The sequence below is a fragment of the Pinus tabuliformis genome, chromosome 7 (genome assembly GCF_031772625.1).
Source record: "Pinus tabuliformis cultivar Carrire ecotype Pingquan chromosome 7, CPIR1, whole genome shotgun sequence".
Taxonomy (NCBI): Eukaryota; Viridiplantae; Streptophyta; class Pinopsida; order Pinales; family Pinaceae; genus Pinus; species Pinus tabuliformis.
This window is the reverse complement of record NC_142293.1, coordinates 1718746252-1718761575: the sequence shown is the minus strand read 5'-3', so window position 1 is coordinate 1718761575 and position 15324 is coordinate 1718746252. Positions and strand designations below refer to the sequence as shown.

The 15324-nt window shown below is 37.5% G+C and overlaps 1 protein-coding gene across 4 annotated transcripts in view; it reads right to left on the bottom strand.

Annotated features, from left to right (window-relative positions):
- The window catches only part of LOC149255202 (translocon at the outer membrane of chloroplasts 64-like), a 257950-nt gene that overhangs the window by 82198 nt on the left and 160428 nt on the right, over positions 1 to 15324 (bottom strand). For all 4 annotated transcript variants that reach the window (XM_089460380.1, XM_089460381.1, XM_089460382.1 and 1 more), the window contains exon 7: positions 5472 to 5640. In XM_089460380.1, coding sequence (XP_089316506.1) covers positions 5472 to 5640 — 169 coding nt within the window. The remainder of the gene's footprint in view (positions 1 to 5471; positions 5641 to 15324) is intronic.

Below are 15324 nucleotides of genomic sequence, written 5' to 3'. Positions count from 1 at the left end.
TTTGCAAACACTTTATATGGGTTAGTTTTTCCTATTTTGTTTTCTCTTGATTTATGTTGTAACAAGGCTCGTACTAAAACATTTTTAGAATAAATAAGATCACTCAAAGATTCGGGTAACGATATAATGAGGGGCTACATAGCCACGTAGTTAAGGACCAAGGTGGACTAGGCACTAATCTACTTCACTTTCTTGTTGTAGGTGGAGCACTTTGAGCAAAGGGTTGAACGAATCCTTTTAGGGGATAGCTTCAACCGGGCAAAAATCATTCCATCACATAGTCGACCAAAAGATTGGAGACGCCTCAGTGAAGGTTGCTTCTAGTTGCAACTAAAAATTGTGAGAGCTTTTAGACATAGGTGCAAGTGATATTCTCTTCAAGATCAAACCCACCTCACTATCCAAATTATTTTGTACACTTGAGGACAATTGTGGTTGACAACCTAGCAAGCTTGAGGTAAGATATTGCAGTAAAGGATAAGTCATCATCTAATAACCATCTCTTATTTAAGAAATCAAAACTTTCAATCTCTATTTTAAATTAGTTTATTCACTAGCTTGTATTTCAAGTTTTATCATTAATAGTTAGTTTTAACCTTGGTATTTTGCATAATAAAGACATGTCTATAATAAAGATCAATATATAATTTTTAAGCTTTATTTCCACAAATTCCCTACGGGTATATTTATTATTGAATTTACTCTTTCAAATGAACTGGGAACCAATCAAAACCGAACCAAAACTAGTAAAAAATCCGGAACAAAAAATACATAAAATATTCAAATTTTAAATAAAAAACATGTGTGTGTGCATGCGTGCATCCATATGAATCCAAACTATTTATACACAAATATGCAAAATTCCTCATTTATATGACAAGTAAGAGAGCATATAACCAAAATTGCACTTAGTGCAGTATATCTTTGATCCAATAAAACATCAACAAAGAGTCGATAAATGGCCTCTAGTGTCAAAAAAAAAACATGCTACAACAAATACCTACATTATCATCAAAATCATTGCCTGTATTGGAATCCTTATCATCGATATCACCCTCTAAGCATTAAAATAAGATAGAAAAAGCTTCACATGTCAAATCGAGATTTTGTGAGTGCATACATTTTTACTAGGGTAACAATAGAGGAGTTGAACAATCAATGCCACTAACATCAAGCTACATAGAGGGCTTGGTGATCTTGATTATATGCAAGCTCCATACCCTCATACACAACAAAATCCAATGGAAATGGTGCGATTCCCCCAATCCTGAAATCCTAATAATTGTTAAGTCTACTAGATTTGTATAGAATCGGTTGGTTGCGTACAAAAACGATCGATTCGATGAAAGGTTCAGTAATCTGTGCCACCAGTCAGATTGATTTAGGCACAAAAATGGTCAGACCAGCCAGTTCTAGTTTGATTCTGATACATTGGGTTTGACCCCATAACCTCAACAAAGTTATTTACAGCTTGTTGGAAAATTCCTATGTTGTTGGTATAAGGCTTGGGATTGACCCAAAATGGCTTAACTTTCATCCCCTAGCCTCCCTACCCCAACATCCTTGATCTAAAGGTCTAAAGCACTATCGGGTTGTTAATTTCAAAGGGCATTGTCTATTGTTTCTGTGTTCTTCTGCAGATTTTACATTCTACGTCACAAAACAGCAAGAAATTTAACTAAGAAACCCCTCTAACCAAAGGTTTAAATAAAGAAATAATTATATAATTCCTTCATATATTTTCAGTACACTCAATTGGGCTATTTGCATGTCATATATCTTCGATTTTGAGTGCCATACTTTGCTGGTTTACAATAAGCTACTGCAGATTTTACATAGTAAACTGGTGGAATAGCAACAATTAACTCCTCCACTTCACCCCAGACCCCGTAGAACGGCACTAATCATAGCCTTTTTGCGAGAGTTGGACTTAAAGAGTGGGGATTTGGGCCAAGTGACAGTGGACTCTCATCCTGTGTGTGTCAATCTCATCAAGTTGCATGGACCTTGGCAACCCTCTTAATTTGATTGGTTATAGGGGGGTAATTAATAAATTTAGCTGGGAGTAGATCACTCCAACGGGGATGAGACAGAATAAGTTGCATAAAAAATCTAGAAGTAAGGACTAAATGGAGAATAAAAGCTCATATAAAGAGGAGTGATAGAAAATGACATTAACACTGAGAATGAAAGGGGGAAAAATGGTTTGCACTAGGGTTCTAGGGTCTTGCTCGTTGTGTGTTTGATGCTCGGCCGTCATTGCTTGGTGGGGATTTGCTTTCACTTCTGAGGTCGGGCTGCGCAGCAGAGAGGTGCACACATGTTTCATCTATGCAGTTGTCAAATGGGGGTTTCGTGACCGCTTCAAGGACGATTGGCCCCTCCTGAGTCCTATTACAGCAGATCTCGAAGTCCTTCCAAGTGTGTTATCACTGACTTCTAGGTCCAGGTTTTTCTCTGTCGAAATACAACACAATGGGCGCGCAATAAAAGGTTTATTCACATGCCCCATCTTCCCTATGCCATGATTTATAACAAGTGCTCTGTTTCATGGGCGGAGCCCTCAGTGGCTACATATCTGGGGCCCAACCTCTTGTTTTTCCCCCAAAAAATTCCGATTCACCCTTTGGGGTATGCACAGTGTGTGCCTTTGCCTGCATTGAAGAAGAAAAATTTTCAGATTATAATAAAAAAATTGTGTTGAAAATCCTATCTCATCTTGACCAGATGATCTGCCTCTATCCCTTCTTTATCACATATCCAAAACTATAAAATAAAAGGAACTCAGCTTTAATCCTCAACTCAACGTTGAGAGGGGGAGCTCCAGGAACTAGTGCTACAGGTCCTAGGAACCCAAATGGTCCATCTACACCCTTCTGAGATGCAATGAAAGGGAAGCCTCTCTTCCCAACAGAACAGATACAAAGCATTCCTGGCCTTTATATTGTTGATCAAATGGAACAACCACCTGCCGGAGGTAAACTCTTTGTTCACAGCTCTTCAATCAAAGGTGATTATCTGTAGGTTTAATGGTTTCTGACCCAAATCAGAAGCTTTATACCAATGGAATTTTTCCTCTTGGACACCCAACTACGACATTTATTTGTGTTCCAAAGGATTCTTCATAGTCCAATTTGATACACAAAAAGATTTGGATTTTGCTCTCAATGAAGGACCATGTTTTTGGGGTAGAGCTGGGCCCTTTGTTACTCCATGGTTTCCAGATTTCGATGCAACAAATATGGTAGTCAACCTTACCAGTTCAGGTGACACTCCCAAACCGCCCACTTCCTTTTTGCCACCATGAGGTCCTAGAGGGCATAGAACACACTTTGGGCAAGTTCAAAAAGAGGGACCTCAAGAGAACAGAGAAAGGCATTTTTACCTATGCCAGAATCTGTGTGGAGGTAAACCTTAACAAAATTTTACCAGATCACATAATATTGTAACATAGAAAAAATTCAATGATCCCAAACTTTAGACAATGAGAATACAGCATTCTAATGTCATTCCTGCTTTCAAACAGGACATATTCTGTCAAGAATGCATGCCCTCAGGCAGCACACAAGCCAAAAGGATGGCAGTTCACAAACCCACATCTCTCTGAAACAGAAGAAACAAAACTTGAAGAATCCAGCAAGAAATGATGGGGGCACACAGGATCAGAATGAAAATGCTGCTCACCATCAAGGCAGGACAGTTTCAGCAGATATTCAAGGAATCAATTCAGCATATAAATATGATTCACAAAAAGGATGGTATGGTGAGCAAAATGCGTGTCCATGAGTTCAGATTCGGACAAGGAGAATCCTACAGAGATATCCACCAGTGACATGGCTCTGGTTCCAGTGGACCCCAAAGCAGGGGAATGGCAACAGGTCCAGAAAAAGAAAGGAAAGAAGGGGAAGATAAGTGATTTCTACATCACTTGATCTTCCTTATTGTAAAATATTTCTAGTTTATCATTTTTTCATCTTTCGAGCATATGTAAATATATTTTTGCCACACAAGGATCTGGGCAGATTCTTGAGGAATGTACACGTTATGTGTGTATATACAAAATGTATTTTCTTTTCAATCATGAATGAAAGTACAGTTTTCTTTTCAAAGGAAAAAAAATAGAGTGATAGGAAATTACCATAAATAAAGCACAGCATTAGCAAGAGACAGCAATAACTGAATAAATTTAATATTTTGTCTTTATCCTTTCATAACCCAAGCAAGCCTCCACATAAGAATGAGAGATGGGCATTGATGAAAGATTGCATAGATTAGGCTTGCCTATAATTTCACACAGGATCAAAAAGAATCTAGCATAAATTGAGGAAATGCATGATGGGGAGATTGATGGGATGTCACTTCGGGAAAAGTCAAGAACAGCCCCTCTTGGAAGGCGTAAATGGAAAAGGGAGACGAAGAACAGCTATTGTGCTGCAGCATGAAGTTCATGGAATAAAGTGGTAAAACGGACAGGAAGGAGATCAAAAGCCAGGAGGAAATGCCAAAGGAGCAGAGAGAATGGGAGGGAAGGGAAGGGGAAGCCAGAGGGGAGGGAAGAGGAACCTGGGAGCAGAATGAGGAAAAGGAGTTTTACCACTGTAAAGTTGCTGGAGGAGCAACGTAAATTCTGAGCAGAGCCTCCAGCCCAAAGCAAAACAATATTTGGAGATATAGAAAAGAAGGCACGGAAGGGAAAGACATGGTGAAGAAGGGATAACCCCAGCTTTCAAATGATTGCTTCAAACATATCACAATTAACCACATGACCAGCATACTGGTATGGACAAGTGGTAACAAGTGAGTACAAGAAGCAGCTATTGAAAAGATGATGGAGCAATTGGAAACGTTATGTTTGAGACATTTCCAGACAGTATTATGAATCGTGTATATGGAATCAGGACTCCGGATAAGCTAAGGCAACAGCAGCAGCAACATCCCTCTCAGCACCAAGCTCAGTGATGGTGAAAGTGATGATCAGTCCAGCACCTTTTTCGTTGAACCCTGAAACCATATTAAAATTTGAAAATAGAAATTTGGTAGGAAAGCCTTCTATTGACCATTCTGAAAATGTGGAAAATTGATGCAGACCATTTAGATGGCACTGGAATGTGATTGTGTGGCTTCCAGAAATAATTAAAAACTTAGGAGGTTAATAAATCCCATGGCTTGAGCCCGCTGTAGCATAAAATAATATTGCTTATGAAGAAAAAATATTCGATAATGACCATTTTTATTTCTTTAATAGGGTATCTAATACCACTATCTTTAAGATGTCTCTAACCTAACATGAAGTGCTGAAACTTCGACATCTCTGAAATTCCATAATTCAATTAATTTTGTTACTTAATGAAGGGTTCTAGTGACTAAAGGAGATTCTGGCTTCTGCCCAAACTCAATCTATCAACTTCAGAGCTTTTAAAGTCCTAAGAAACATAACCAATTTTACTGTAAAAAGCATATGACATGTCCACCTTCAGAAGGTTGCTAAGAGCTGCACGCATCTCATTTCTTGCCTTCAGACAATATTCAACTTTTTCATCAGGAGTTTCTAGAGCTGCATGTACTCGGCCTGATATGCCAGGTCCCAAAGCAGGCCTGACTTCCTTAACCCATTCCTCGTGATTCATCTTGAACTCATATCTGTGTTTCCAAATGACATGTCAAAATTGTTGTCAAGTTTCTGGATATTAAATAGAAAAACAAGGTTTGACAAAATAGATATTAATATTATAAAACAGCCAAATGAGTCTGCACATACTACAAAATGGAGAACAAATTTCTTGTATATAAAATAGATATGCCTCATATAAAATGCAGAAAATAATTACCTACACACAACATTTCCCATGCACACCCATAGAAGGGAAGACAATGAAAGCCCACTATACAAAGGTTCTCAGATGGACTATTATCACACTAATTTTGATAGTGCTGCAAGAACCAACCCACAACAAGCGGGAGGTTCTCAGATGGACTATTATCACACAAGTTAAATTTTGACAGTGCTGAAAGAACCAAGCCACAACAAGCGAGAGGAGTGGAATTAATTCGCAATTAAAGAGTATCTGATCTTCACTTGCAACCAATGGCTTCAAAGAGATTCTAATAATGAGGCAGAATTCTGGGTACCCATGATTGTTATTAAACCATGTTTAATTGTAAGAATCCCCATGCTGATGACAAAATTGGAAACGTGTGGTAAAAGATCCACAGGACAACATGGGAAGATCATTTTGAGAGGAACTCATCTTTGTTGAAAAATCAAAACATTGTCATAGCTTTAGGTCAAGATTCAAAGCAAAGTGGCTGTTTGTTGAAGGATCCATCCATTCACTATGTGAGATAATGAGGAAAATACATCATAGCTCTGAAGGCTACTTTTCTCATAGCAAAAAAAAACAGTAAATAACTTCTTCCAAATTTTCAGTAATAACATTTTCAATGTTGGTCCAAATCATATACCGTAGCACTGATGAACTGTCTATGAATCGCTCCTTTTTCATACCTTATTTTGTGAGTACTCAAATGAAAACTCTCATGTTTAGGAGAAAATTGATTTCCAAACAGTTGCATTGGGACCTTTTGTACTATCAATGACAGGGATTTGGTTAAATGTTTAATTTGGCTTGATCAGTAGACAGAAGACTAGTTAGGGTTCCATATGATTTCTTGTTTATATTAAACTTGGACCCATGTCAACCTTGTTGCACTCAAATTGTCAAAGTTCGAGGGAAGCGGAAGTACCAATTTTTTCAACATGGTCGTATCCCATTATCAGCAGCCCATGTGTCATAGTTATCCCATTCTACAAGTTATGTAATGTAAATGATCTTAGTAAAACCTTGAGTCTACGTAACAACCTAGGTAAGCCTATAATTTGATGATGAATTCCATCCTAGGAGATTTTTTCACCTCACTGATTACTAGTGTATTTCAACACGGCTAAACAGAAGAGTTTTTTTTTCTTTCCGGCTTAAACCCCAAAGCTAGGGTGACATTTATTGTCGAATTATTAGGTGAGTCCTAGTGTTTTTAGTCAAGTGTAATGTAAAAGTGGTTTGGGAATAATTTAAGCTAATTGGCTAAATTATTTTATTACCAATCACTTGGTTTACTAAATCATATTGTGTCGCAGATGGGCGGTGTGTCTTCAAGGTCTAAGACGAATGTGTATTCCCTCTTTGAGTCTTGTAAATGAAAAATCATATGTATTAGAGGGTTGGAAAAATAATTAATCCCCTCATGTGTAAATTAAGTAATTTTTCTGGCAAAATTAAATTAAATCCTAAACCAGAAAATTAATTTAAATCCGAAGCCAGAAAATTAATTAATTAGATTCAGGTTATAGTCTTAAGAATATATTTTCCAACTTGAAAAATTCGTCGGTTTTAAAAGAGTCAATTTTTAAAGGCCCTCCACCAACGGAATATTGTACTTTTCAAGAAAATTTGGACCCCTGGACCTTGGTGGTTAAGTCAAAGTCAATTTTTTTAAGAAATTAGCTCAAAATTAATAATAATTCGAAAAGTGTTTATCAACGGCCAAGATTATTTTGACAAGGATCAAAGAAACTAGCCATTATTTTTCCATTTGGAGGTTTTATCTATAAATTAGAGAGTTAGTTGAGTCTCTAGTCATCTTGATCTCTGGCTAGAATCGTTGTTGAAGCATTTTGTAAACTTTTGTCCCACTGGTAACTATTTTTTCTACTATAACAAAAGACTTTGGGGTACAACTCGAAGTGTTTTTGTTGTTCATCTGTGGTATGTATTGACTACGGGCTTCCTATGTGGTGCTTTACTTGATATATTTTGAGATAATACATCATGTTTGCAGGAACTCAATCCTTGGTCTCCAAATTCACAGACTGTGAACAAGGATCATCTTGCTTGGATTCCTAGTTTATATATGGTGGATTAAATCTTCACTAGGGCTATAGTGAGCAATAATTTTTCTGAAACGTTTTAGCCATTCTTTCAAGAAAAAATATTATAAAAAATATTTTCTCAAAATTTATTTAAAAACCCATGTACAATTTGTAAAATAATTTTGTAATTTTAAGTGTAAATTATTTTTCTAACTTGGGTTGGGGTTTTAGATCTATTTTGTATATATTTGGGGTTTGGGTGTTTTTATTTTCATTTTTGCAAGTTGGATCAAGGGATCAAGTGAGAGAAGAGCTAGATCTAGGCCTTTGAGGGTAAGATCTAGTCTCTAGACAATTTTGCAGGGACATTTACTGAAGATTTGACAGCAAAATTCAGATCCCGAAGAGAAAAATTTCGACACATGGGTTTTCAATTTTTGGCCTCTTCTTGCCATTTCAGCCCTCGTTCTATCATTTCAGCCATTTTATCCCCACAAATTGGCTTTTCTTAGCCTCGTTCTCCAATTATTGGCTCTTTTGCCCCAAAATTGACCCGAAACCCTAAGCTAAAGTTTTAAGGCCAAATTTTTTGCGGTTTTGCAGGCTTATGGTCTCAAAATTCATATTTTGCAAGTGGTAACGTTAATCAATGAATGAATTGAATTAATTTACATGAGCAAAATGAAGCTCAATAAGTAATACAGAGATATTTATAGAAACAACCAGTTTCTTCTAAGAAACTGCTAAAGAGATAAAATTAGAAACAGCTAATAAGAATGAGCACTAAAACACTAAATAGCATTATTCTAATAAATGTGATCTCAAAGTTTCAACGATTTTCAAAGGCAGGATCTTCAAGGCCTTGGACCTAGGGTTTGACCTCTAAACCCTTGTTTTGCTTCAGCTTTATTACAACATAAATCATTAATATCTAAGCCCTAAAATCATATTTTAATTGGTCAAAATCAATTAAAATTGCAAAATCTAAATTTTCACAAGTTTTGGCCACTTAAACATCTCTAATTTGACCTAGATCTAATATTTTAGCCTACCGGAATTCACTACATAACTGCAAAATTCAAGTCTGAGATATTTCTTAAGCATATACTTGATAAGGATCAAAAAAATTTAATTTTCAGTTTCTGGCAAAAAATTACTATTTTTAGACATTTTTGGCAGCATATTCAATATTTTTCAATGTTGTGAAAAGCGCGAGCGGGATTAAATCGGCGCCGGGAATGAAGCGGAAAAAATCGGAAAAAGCGGGAAAAAAGCGGAAAAAAGCAGGAAAAAAGCGTTTGGTACAAAAAAATTCATTTTTTTTCATTTTTTTTCAATTTTTTTAATATCTAAACCATCTACAACATAAAATAAATACATTGACACATAAACATGATAAAAAAACTAATATATAAGATGTTTAATATCATTTCTAGCGCTAAAATCACACATAACATTGAATCATGTCCTGAATAGTAAGTCCTGACTCCTGAGTCCCAACTCAGCCTCAAAATATCAACAAAAAATATGATAATGTATCTCATCATGTCATAATGTCATATACAATAAAATGAGGTCTAATCCTATTGATTTCCTTTGCCCCTCTTGCGAGAAAATGCCACAGCTTTCCCTTTCCCTCTAGATGTAGGACGCTGGTGCCTGTGCTGGTGGAGATGGTAGTGGAGTCTGATGTGCTCTAGAAACTGAAGAACTAGAAGTAGGAGCTATAGGAGGTAGACCACGTCCTCTACTAGTGGCAGGGGTAGCCCGAGCAGGTGGTGTCACCTGGAAACATTACAATCTCCCAATCCTGAAATCCTGAAAAACTGATAAGTCTGCTGGATTTTAAATGAAATCTAAAATTCTACTTTCTCCATATGAAATCCAATGAGGCTGGAACCACTCTCAAACATCCTGAGTCATTTCATGGTAATGTTAAAAATTTAAGTAAAAGGATGAAAATGAAGATTAAGGAGAATGTCACTTTTACTTTAAGAATTTAACATTACCATGAATAGCATATCCATACTAGGGCCTAGACTTGATCATTAAGCTGCCCCACTCAAAAACTATTTGTTTCTTTCAAAAAAAATTGCATGAAAAAACCCAAATGACCAAATGAAAAACCAAAAAAAAAATTATAAAATCGTGCTGCCCTGACACCCCAAGCTTTTTTCCGAAAAAAGCGCGTTTTTTTTCGAAAAAAGCGTGCTTTTTTTGAAAAAATCGGCAAAAAAAATTTTAGCCGCTTTTTTCCCATAAAACGCGCGATTAAATCGTCTTAGGGAAAAAAGCGCGCTTTTTTCACTGGTATTTTTATCCTGCTGATCTATGACTAATTTACTGCTATAATAAATTTATCAGTTCTGAAATTTCTGAATCGCATATCCTAAAAGCCCTAAAAATTGAAAATTTCGAGTTCTTGTGTATTTTTACTATTTTTGGACATATTGACCATCTATTTTGGCATTTTTTGTTTGTTGATCTGTATTTTTTTACTGCTGTAAACTAACAAACCAGAGCTGAAATTTTCCTGAATACATCATTGTAAAGTGTGGTAAAGAAGCTAATTTACATTGTTGGTCAAATTGGAAATTTTATGTTTCATGTGTTGGGCAAATTTCATCATTTGAAGTATTTTTTCTCACTTCTGTCATAACATTGATAAGCTCTGAATTTTCTGAAGTATTATTGCTGATATAAACTGTCATAAATCTGAATTTGACTTATCTCATCTTGGCCTAAAAGGTTGTCTATCTTTGCACTCAAAATCTGACATTGATCTTGTTGATTGGCATAATACCTTGTGTTAATAATCATTGGTGGATAAATTAGTTACTTGGTATCTTGTGGAGTATTGTTGAAGTTTACACTTGTATCTCTTAACACATATCTTGTTTAAGATTGTATCACAACATTGTTAAATACTCTTGCCTTAAGAAAAATTCTCAATAAGTACTTAGATTGCATTAATAATTTACCTCCTAACATAAGCTAGGTTGATAGAGACATAGGACAACCCTTCTTATCTAGCTCGGGGAGTCTCGACAACTCTTCGGTGGTTAACACGGTGACCTTGTGGTCATCAGAGCCACAGTCTCTACAGTGCCGGAGGCATCGGGATAGGAGCCTAACAAAAAGTATCGTTGATCAGTCCCTAGCCTGCTACCTAATAGCCTCCTTCCCACAACCTACCTTGGAACCCAGCTTCAAAATAGTTAAGGGAAAGTTACACTTAGACTAGGCATTTAACTAAAATTTACCAAGATCAATGCATCTCACATACATTCTAGGATTTGCAAATCATATAGGTTAGTTGACCATTCAAGCAACGGGTGTCCATCCCGTCATCTGGTTCGAATTTATAAGAAGCAAGAATTTGTGACTCCATTAAGGCACTGGTCTCATAATAGAAAATCTAATCTAAAAATAATTTTGCTTAATTTCAACCAAGTGGCTAGGCCACTCATTCGTGTCTCCCAAACAAGTTGGTTTCCAACTTGTTTTCCTTCATCTCATTCCATAGGGACTACCCCCCTAGCCTGTCATTGGGAGACAGCTAGAACGGAGTGGGCGGGGATCAAAGTGATAGCCCCCGTCCTGAGCGTTGTCATGGTGCCCCCCGTCTTGAGATCGTTTAAATTTTCCCCGACAAGAAGCTTTCCTTGATCTCCATTTGCTTTTCATCAATCCTCTGAATCAAAACATCATGGGTGACTATTATGGTCCTTGCAATTTCACCAACATCCAGGGATATCTGCACGACTTGCCAAATGAGTCAACTATGAACAGATTGCCAATATTTGAGGGGAATAATGCTATTAATGTTGAAGAGCACATAAAGAAGTTTAATTCATTCCTCCATAGATATGCTCATTCTACAGACTATAATCATGAAGATGTAAAAATGAAGTTGTTTGTCTTATCATTGGAAGGTAATGCAATTGACTGGTTTCATGACAAGGCTAATAATGCTTTCGATTCTCTAAGGGCCCTCCTTGATGCTTTTCGAGACAAATATGGGGATAAGAGAGAAGGGAAGTACTTGGTGAAATAATTCAATACCATCAAGAAAAAGGAAAATGAAACGGTGGTAAAATTTAACCATAGGTTCAACAAATTGCTAAGGGACATGACTCAGGATTACAAGCCTCTAGACGAAATTGCCTTGGAAACATATCTTGAGGCTTGCCATGTAGAATTTCAATATGAGATTAGGCGGGCTCACCCTGACCCTTTAGTTGATGCCCAAAACACAGCTGAAGAGTTAGAAAAGGATAAAAAGGCTTCAAGTAAATCTGAGATCCCTAGTTACGAAAGAACTCCGATCAAAATCAAAGAAGAATCAGATACAATCAAAGAATTAACCAAACTGGTTAGGGATATGGAAATTAAACACGCCAAACAAATAAGTGACATGCAGAATCAGTTAATACAAATGGAAAGGAGTGCCAAGATGCAAACACAAAGTATGCCTCCCCGGCAACAGTGCCAAAAAATGTTGTCACCCGGATTGTACAAACATCATGACATCAACGCTCAATGCGGGGATCAAAGTGTCAGCCCACGTCCTGAGCGTTGTCGTTGTACCTGTACAATCTGGGTGACAACAGACCTATTTGGAAGGATTGGAAATGGTCGTATGTTGAACCATTTAAATATTATCAATAAAAAGATATCTATGATTAGGTCATGTAATTCAATACCAACTAGATTCAAAAGAAATGGAATATCCATGAAAAGGAAGCATATCTTCTTTACAAAACATAAGGATATTGTTAAAAACATGAAGCCAACCCTAAATGCTTTTGGAAAACATTCTTACAAAAGAGTCCACATGTACCATTTTTTATCATGACAACTAGGTGACTGATACTTGCATTTATGACTATGCTTATTATTCAGGACATCCACCTATCCTAAAGCCTTAATGCACTTTCATATATCTTCAAGGAGGATATCTCGCCTTGTGGTCATGATAGAAATTCAAAAATAATGGAGATATGGTGTTTTCAAAATCTATCATTGGAAAACTCTTGTTGCACCTTGAGCAATCATTTTAATGAGCACTCCACCTTTATTACTTGAGTGCTTTACTTATTTGGGGAGATCATTAATGATGTGTTCCCATGGTGGAGAGCACCCTAGCACTTAAGGCCATGTGACATATTTTTATGCACTATTGGTTGGACATTTCACTGTCAAGAGCTTTGAGGTTGTTGCACAACTAACTCCTTTAATTTAACATTGACTTGTTTCATAGAGTTTGGTTACATGAGAGCATTATTATATTGTTTTCCTAACATATTTTATTGATTCACGTTCAAGAAGAAAGTGGACCTCAACAAATCATTGCTACATTTAGCAATGAAGTTGTTGAAGAGGCTATTTTATTGTAATCATTGGAAAGATTAGTGGCTCTAGGAAAACAATTATCACTTAATTATAGAAGGAGATGGAGATTGACTCTATTTAAAGAGTATCTTTCGCCATTTCTAGTCAAGATTCATTTGTGAGGAGTCTCTCCATCATTTGTGAGTGAAAGAGCTCCCAAGCGTCTAAAAAGAATGGTCAAGCAGGAAGCAGCATCAAGCAATCATAGTCGTCAAACAAGGTTGAGAAATGTGGAATTGTAAATAGAGTCGTCAAGCAAGGTCAAGTAGCACGAGATTGCAAACAGAGCCGTCGAGTAGACGTAAGCGTTTGAAGTTTTAGTTGAAATAAAGCCTTCGAGCAGTGTGAAATTGCAAACAAAGTTGTCAAGCCATGTGGGATTGCAAACATAGTCGTTCAAAACTTCAACAACATAGACATTGAGTAGCAAGCCATAAGTAAGAGTTGGAGGATATTTTGATTGTAGATCTAGAGATAGAGAACAAGCTATCAAGTTAAGGGCTTTTTATTGCAAACAAAGCCATTGAGCAACATTGCCAGCAATTAGCGAGCCATCTGTTGATTTAGGGTAGCCTTGGATGTGCTCTTGCCATGAAACTTAGTGGAGAGGTTGGGGCACATGAAATCTCCAATACCCAGAAAGGGTTTCGGCAGATTCTAAACAGATCAGGAGATATTAAAATAATTAATATTTTTAATGGAGTCCCTAAGTCTAAACTTAGGGAAAATAAAATATTAATGTGCATTAATATGAATCTCTATTAGAATGGTCCAAAAGACATGGATCAAGCCAGATCTAATGTTAGCCGTTGATTAGGGACTTAATCTCGGTCGTTGATATGTCAACAAGAAAAGTATAAGAGGAGGCTTGAGGGTCACTTGGATAACACACCACAGTGATCAGTTATTCTATTCTCTAGAGCGGGGTTTGCTAAGAGAGATAGAATCAGTGATCGGGAGAGCAACTGAGGGGCATTGGTTACAGATAAACAGAGAAGGCATAGATTCTGTCGGGAGAGCAGCGTAGTAGCCAAGGAGAGTGACACAGGTCCACGCAGAGGCAGCCAAGTGTTGCGCAGAGCACCAAAGAGGCCAGCGTGTCTGACGCAAAGGCCCAGAAAGCTGACACAGGGCCAGCGTGAGACAGAGAGGGGCTGGCAAAGTGTAGATTAGGCAGACACTGGGGTTGCAAATCAGTTTTGTGCTGAGGAGCTACTGGAAGGATTTTTCGGGGTTTCAACCAAGACATTTCTCTCAAATTGTGAGGTATAGCTGCTAAGGAAATTCTCTGTTAGGTAGGCTAGTTTTGGTACCCAGATTGTACTCTGATATTGCTTAATAAGAAAACCCTCAAATGGTTGCATCGATTTTTCTGCATTGGGTTTTTCCGGGGACATTGGTCCAAAAATAATGCTATCATGTGGTGTGTTTGTTCTTGTTTCTTTTAGTTGCTAATCTGTAATATGTTGAGCATGCACTGGTGTTTATTTTCAGTGTTTATATGTAAATAACTTGGTAAACAAAAATAACAAGTAGGTAGGAATAAATCAGAAAAGGTGCATGAAGGGTTTCTAAACTAAGTAAATTTAGAAACTTCAACATGGTATCGGAGCGTGGTTGCAAATCACCAAAGGACTAAAAGACATCAGTCGAGCGAAGCAATAGCAGCAGAAAACAGCGGTCCTGAAGAGACAGAAGTTGTTTCTAGCAGTGCAGAAGCCAAGAAGTGTGACGCAAAGCCAGCCAGAGCCACGGAGAAAAAGTTGGGAGCTACATAGAGCCTCAGAGAGGCCAACGTTGCCGACGCAGAGGGCCAGAGGGCTGACGCAGGGCATCCCAAGGCTGACACAGACCCATCTGGGGTGACGTAAAGCCAACGTGACGTAGAGAGGGGTTGATGCAGTTCATAGAGAGGTAGTTGTTGGAGTCTAGAAGGCTGCAAAAATATTGCAAAGTGGAGCTGGTGAGGTACTGTAGTCAGAACAGTACCTGACAGAGCAAGGCCAGAGGAGTTGTTACTGAGGGTTTCTAGCCGAGGAACCTGGGTCAGCAGTGCAGTTGCA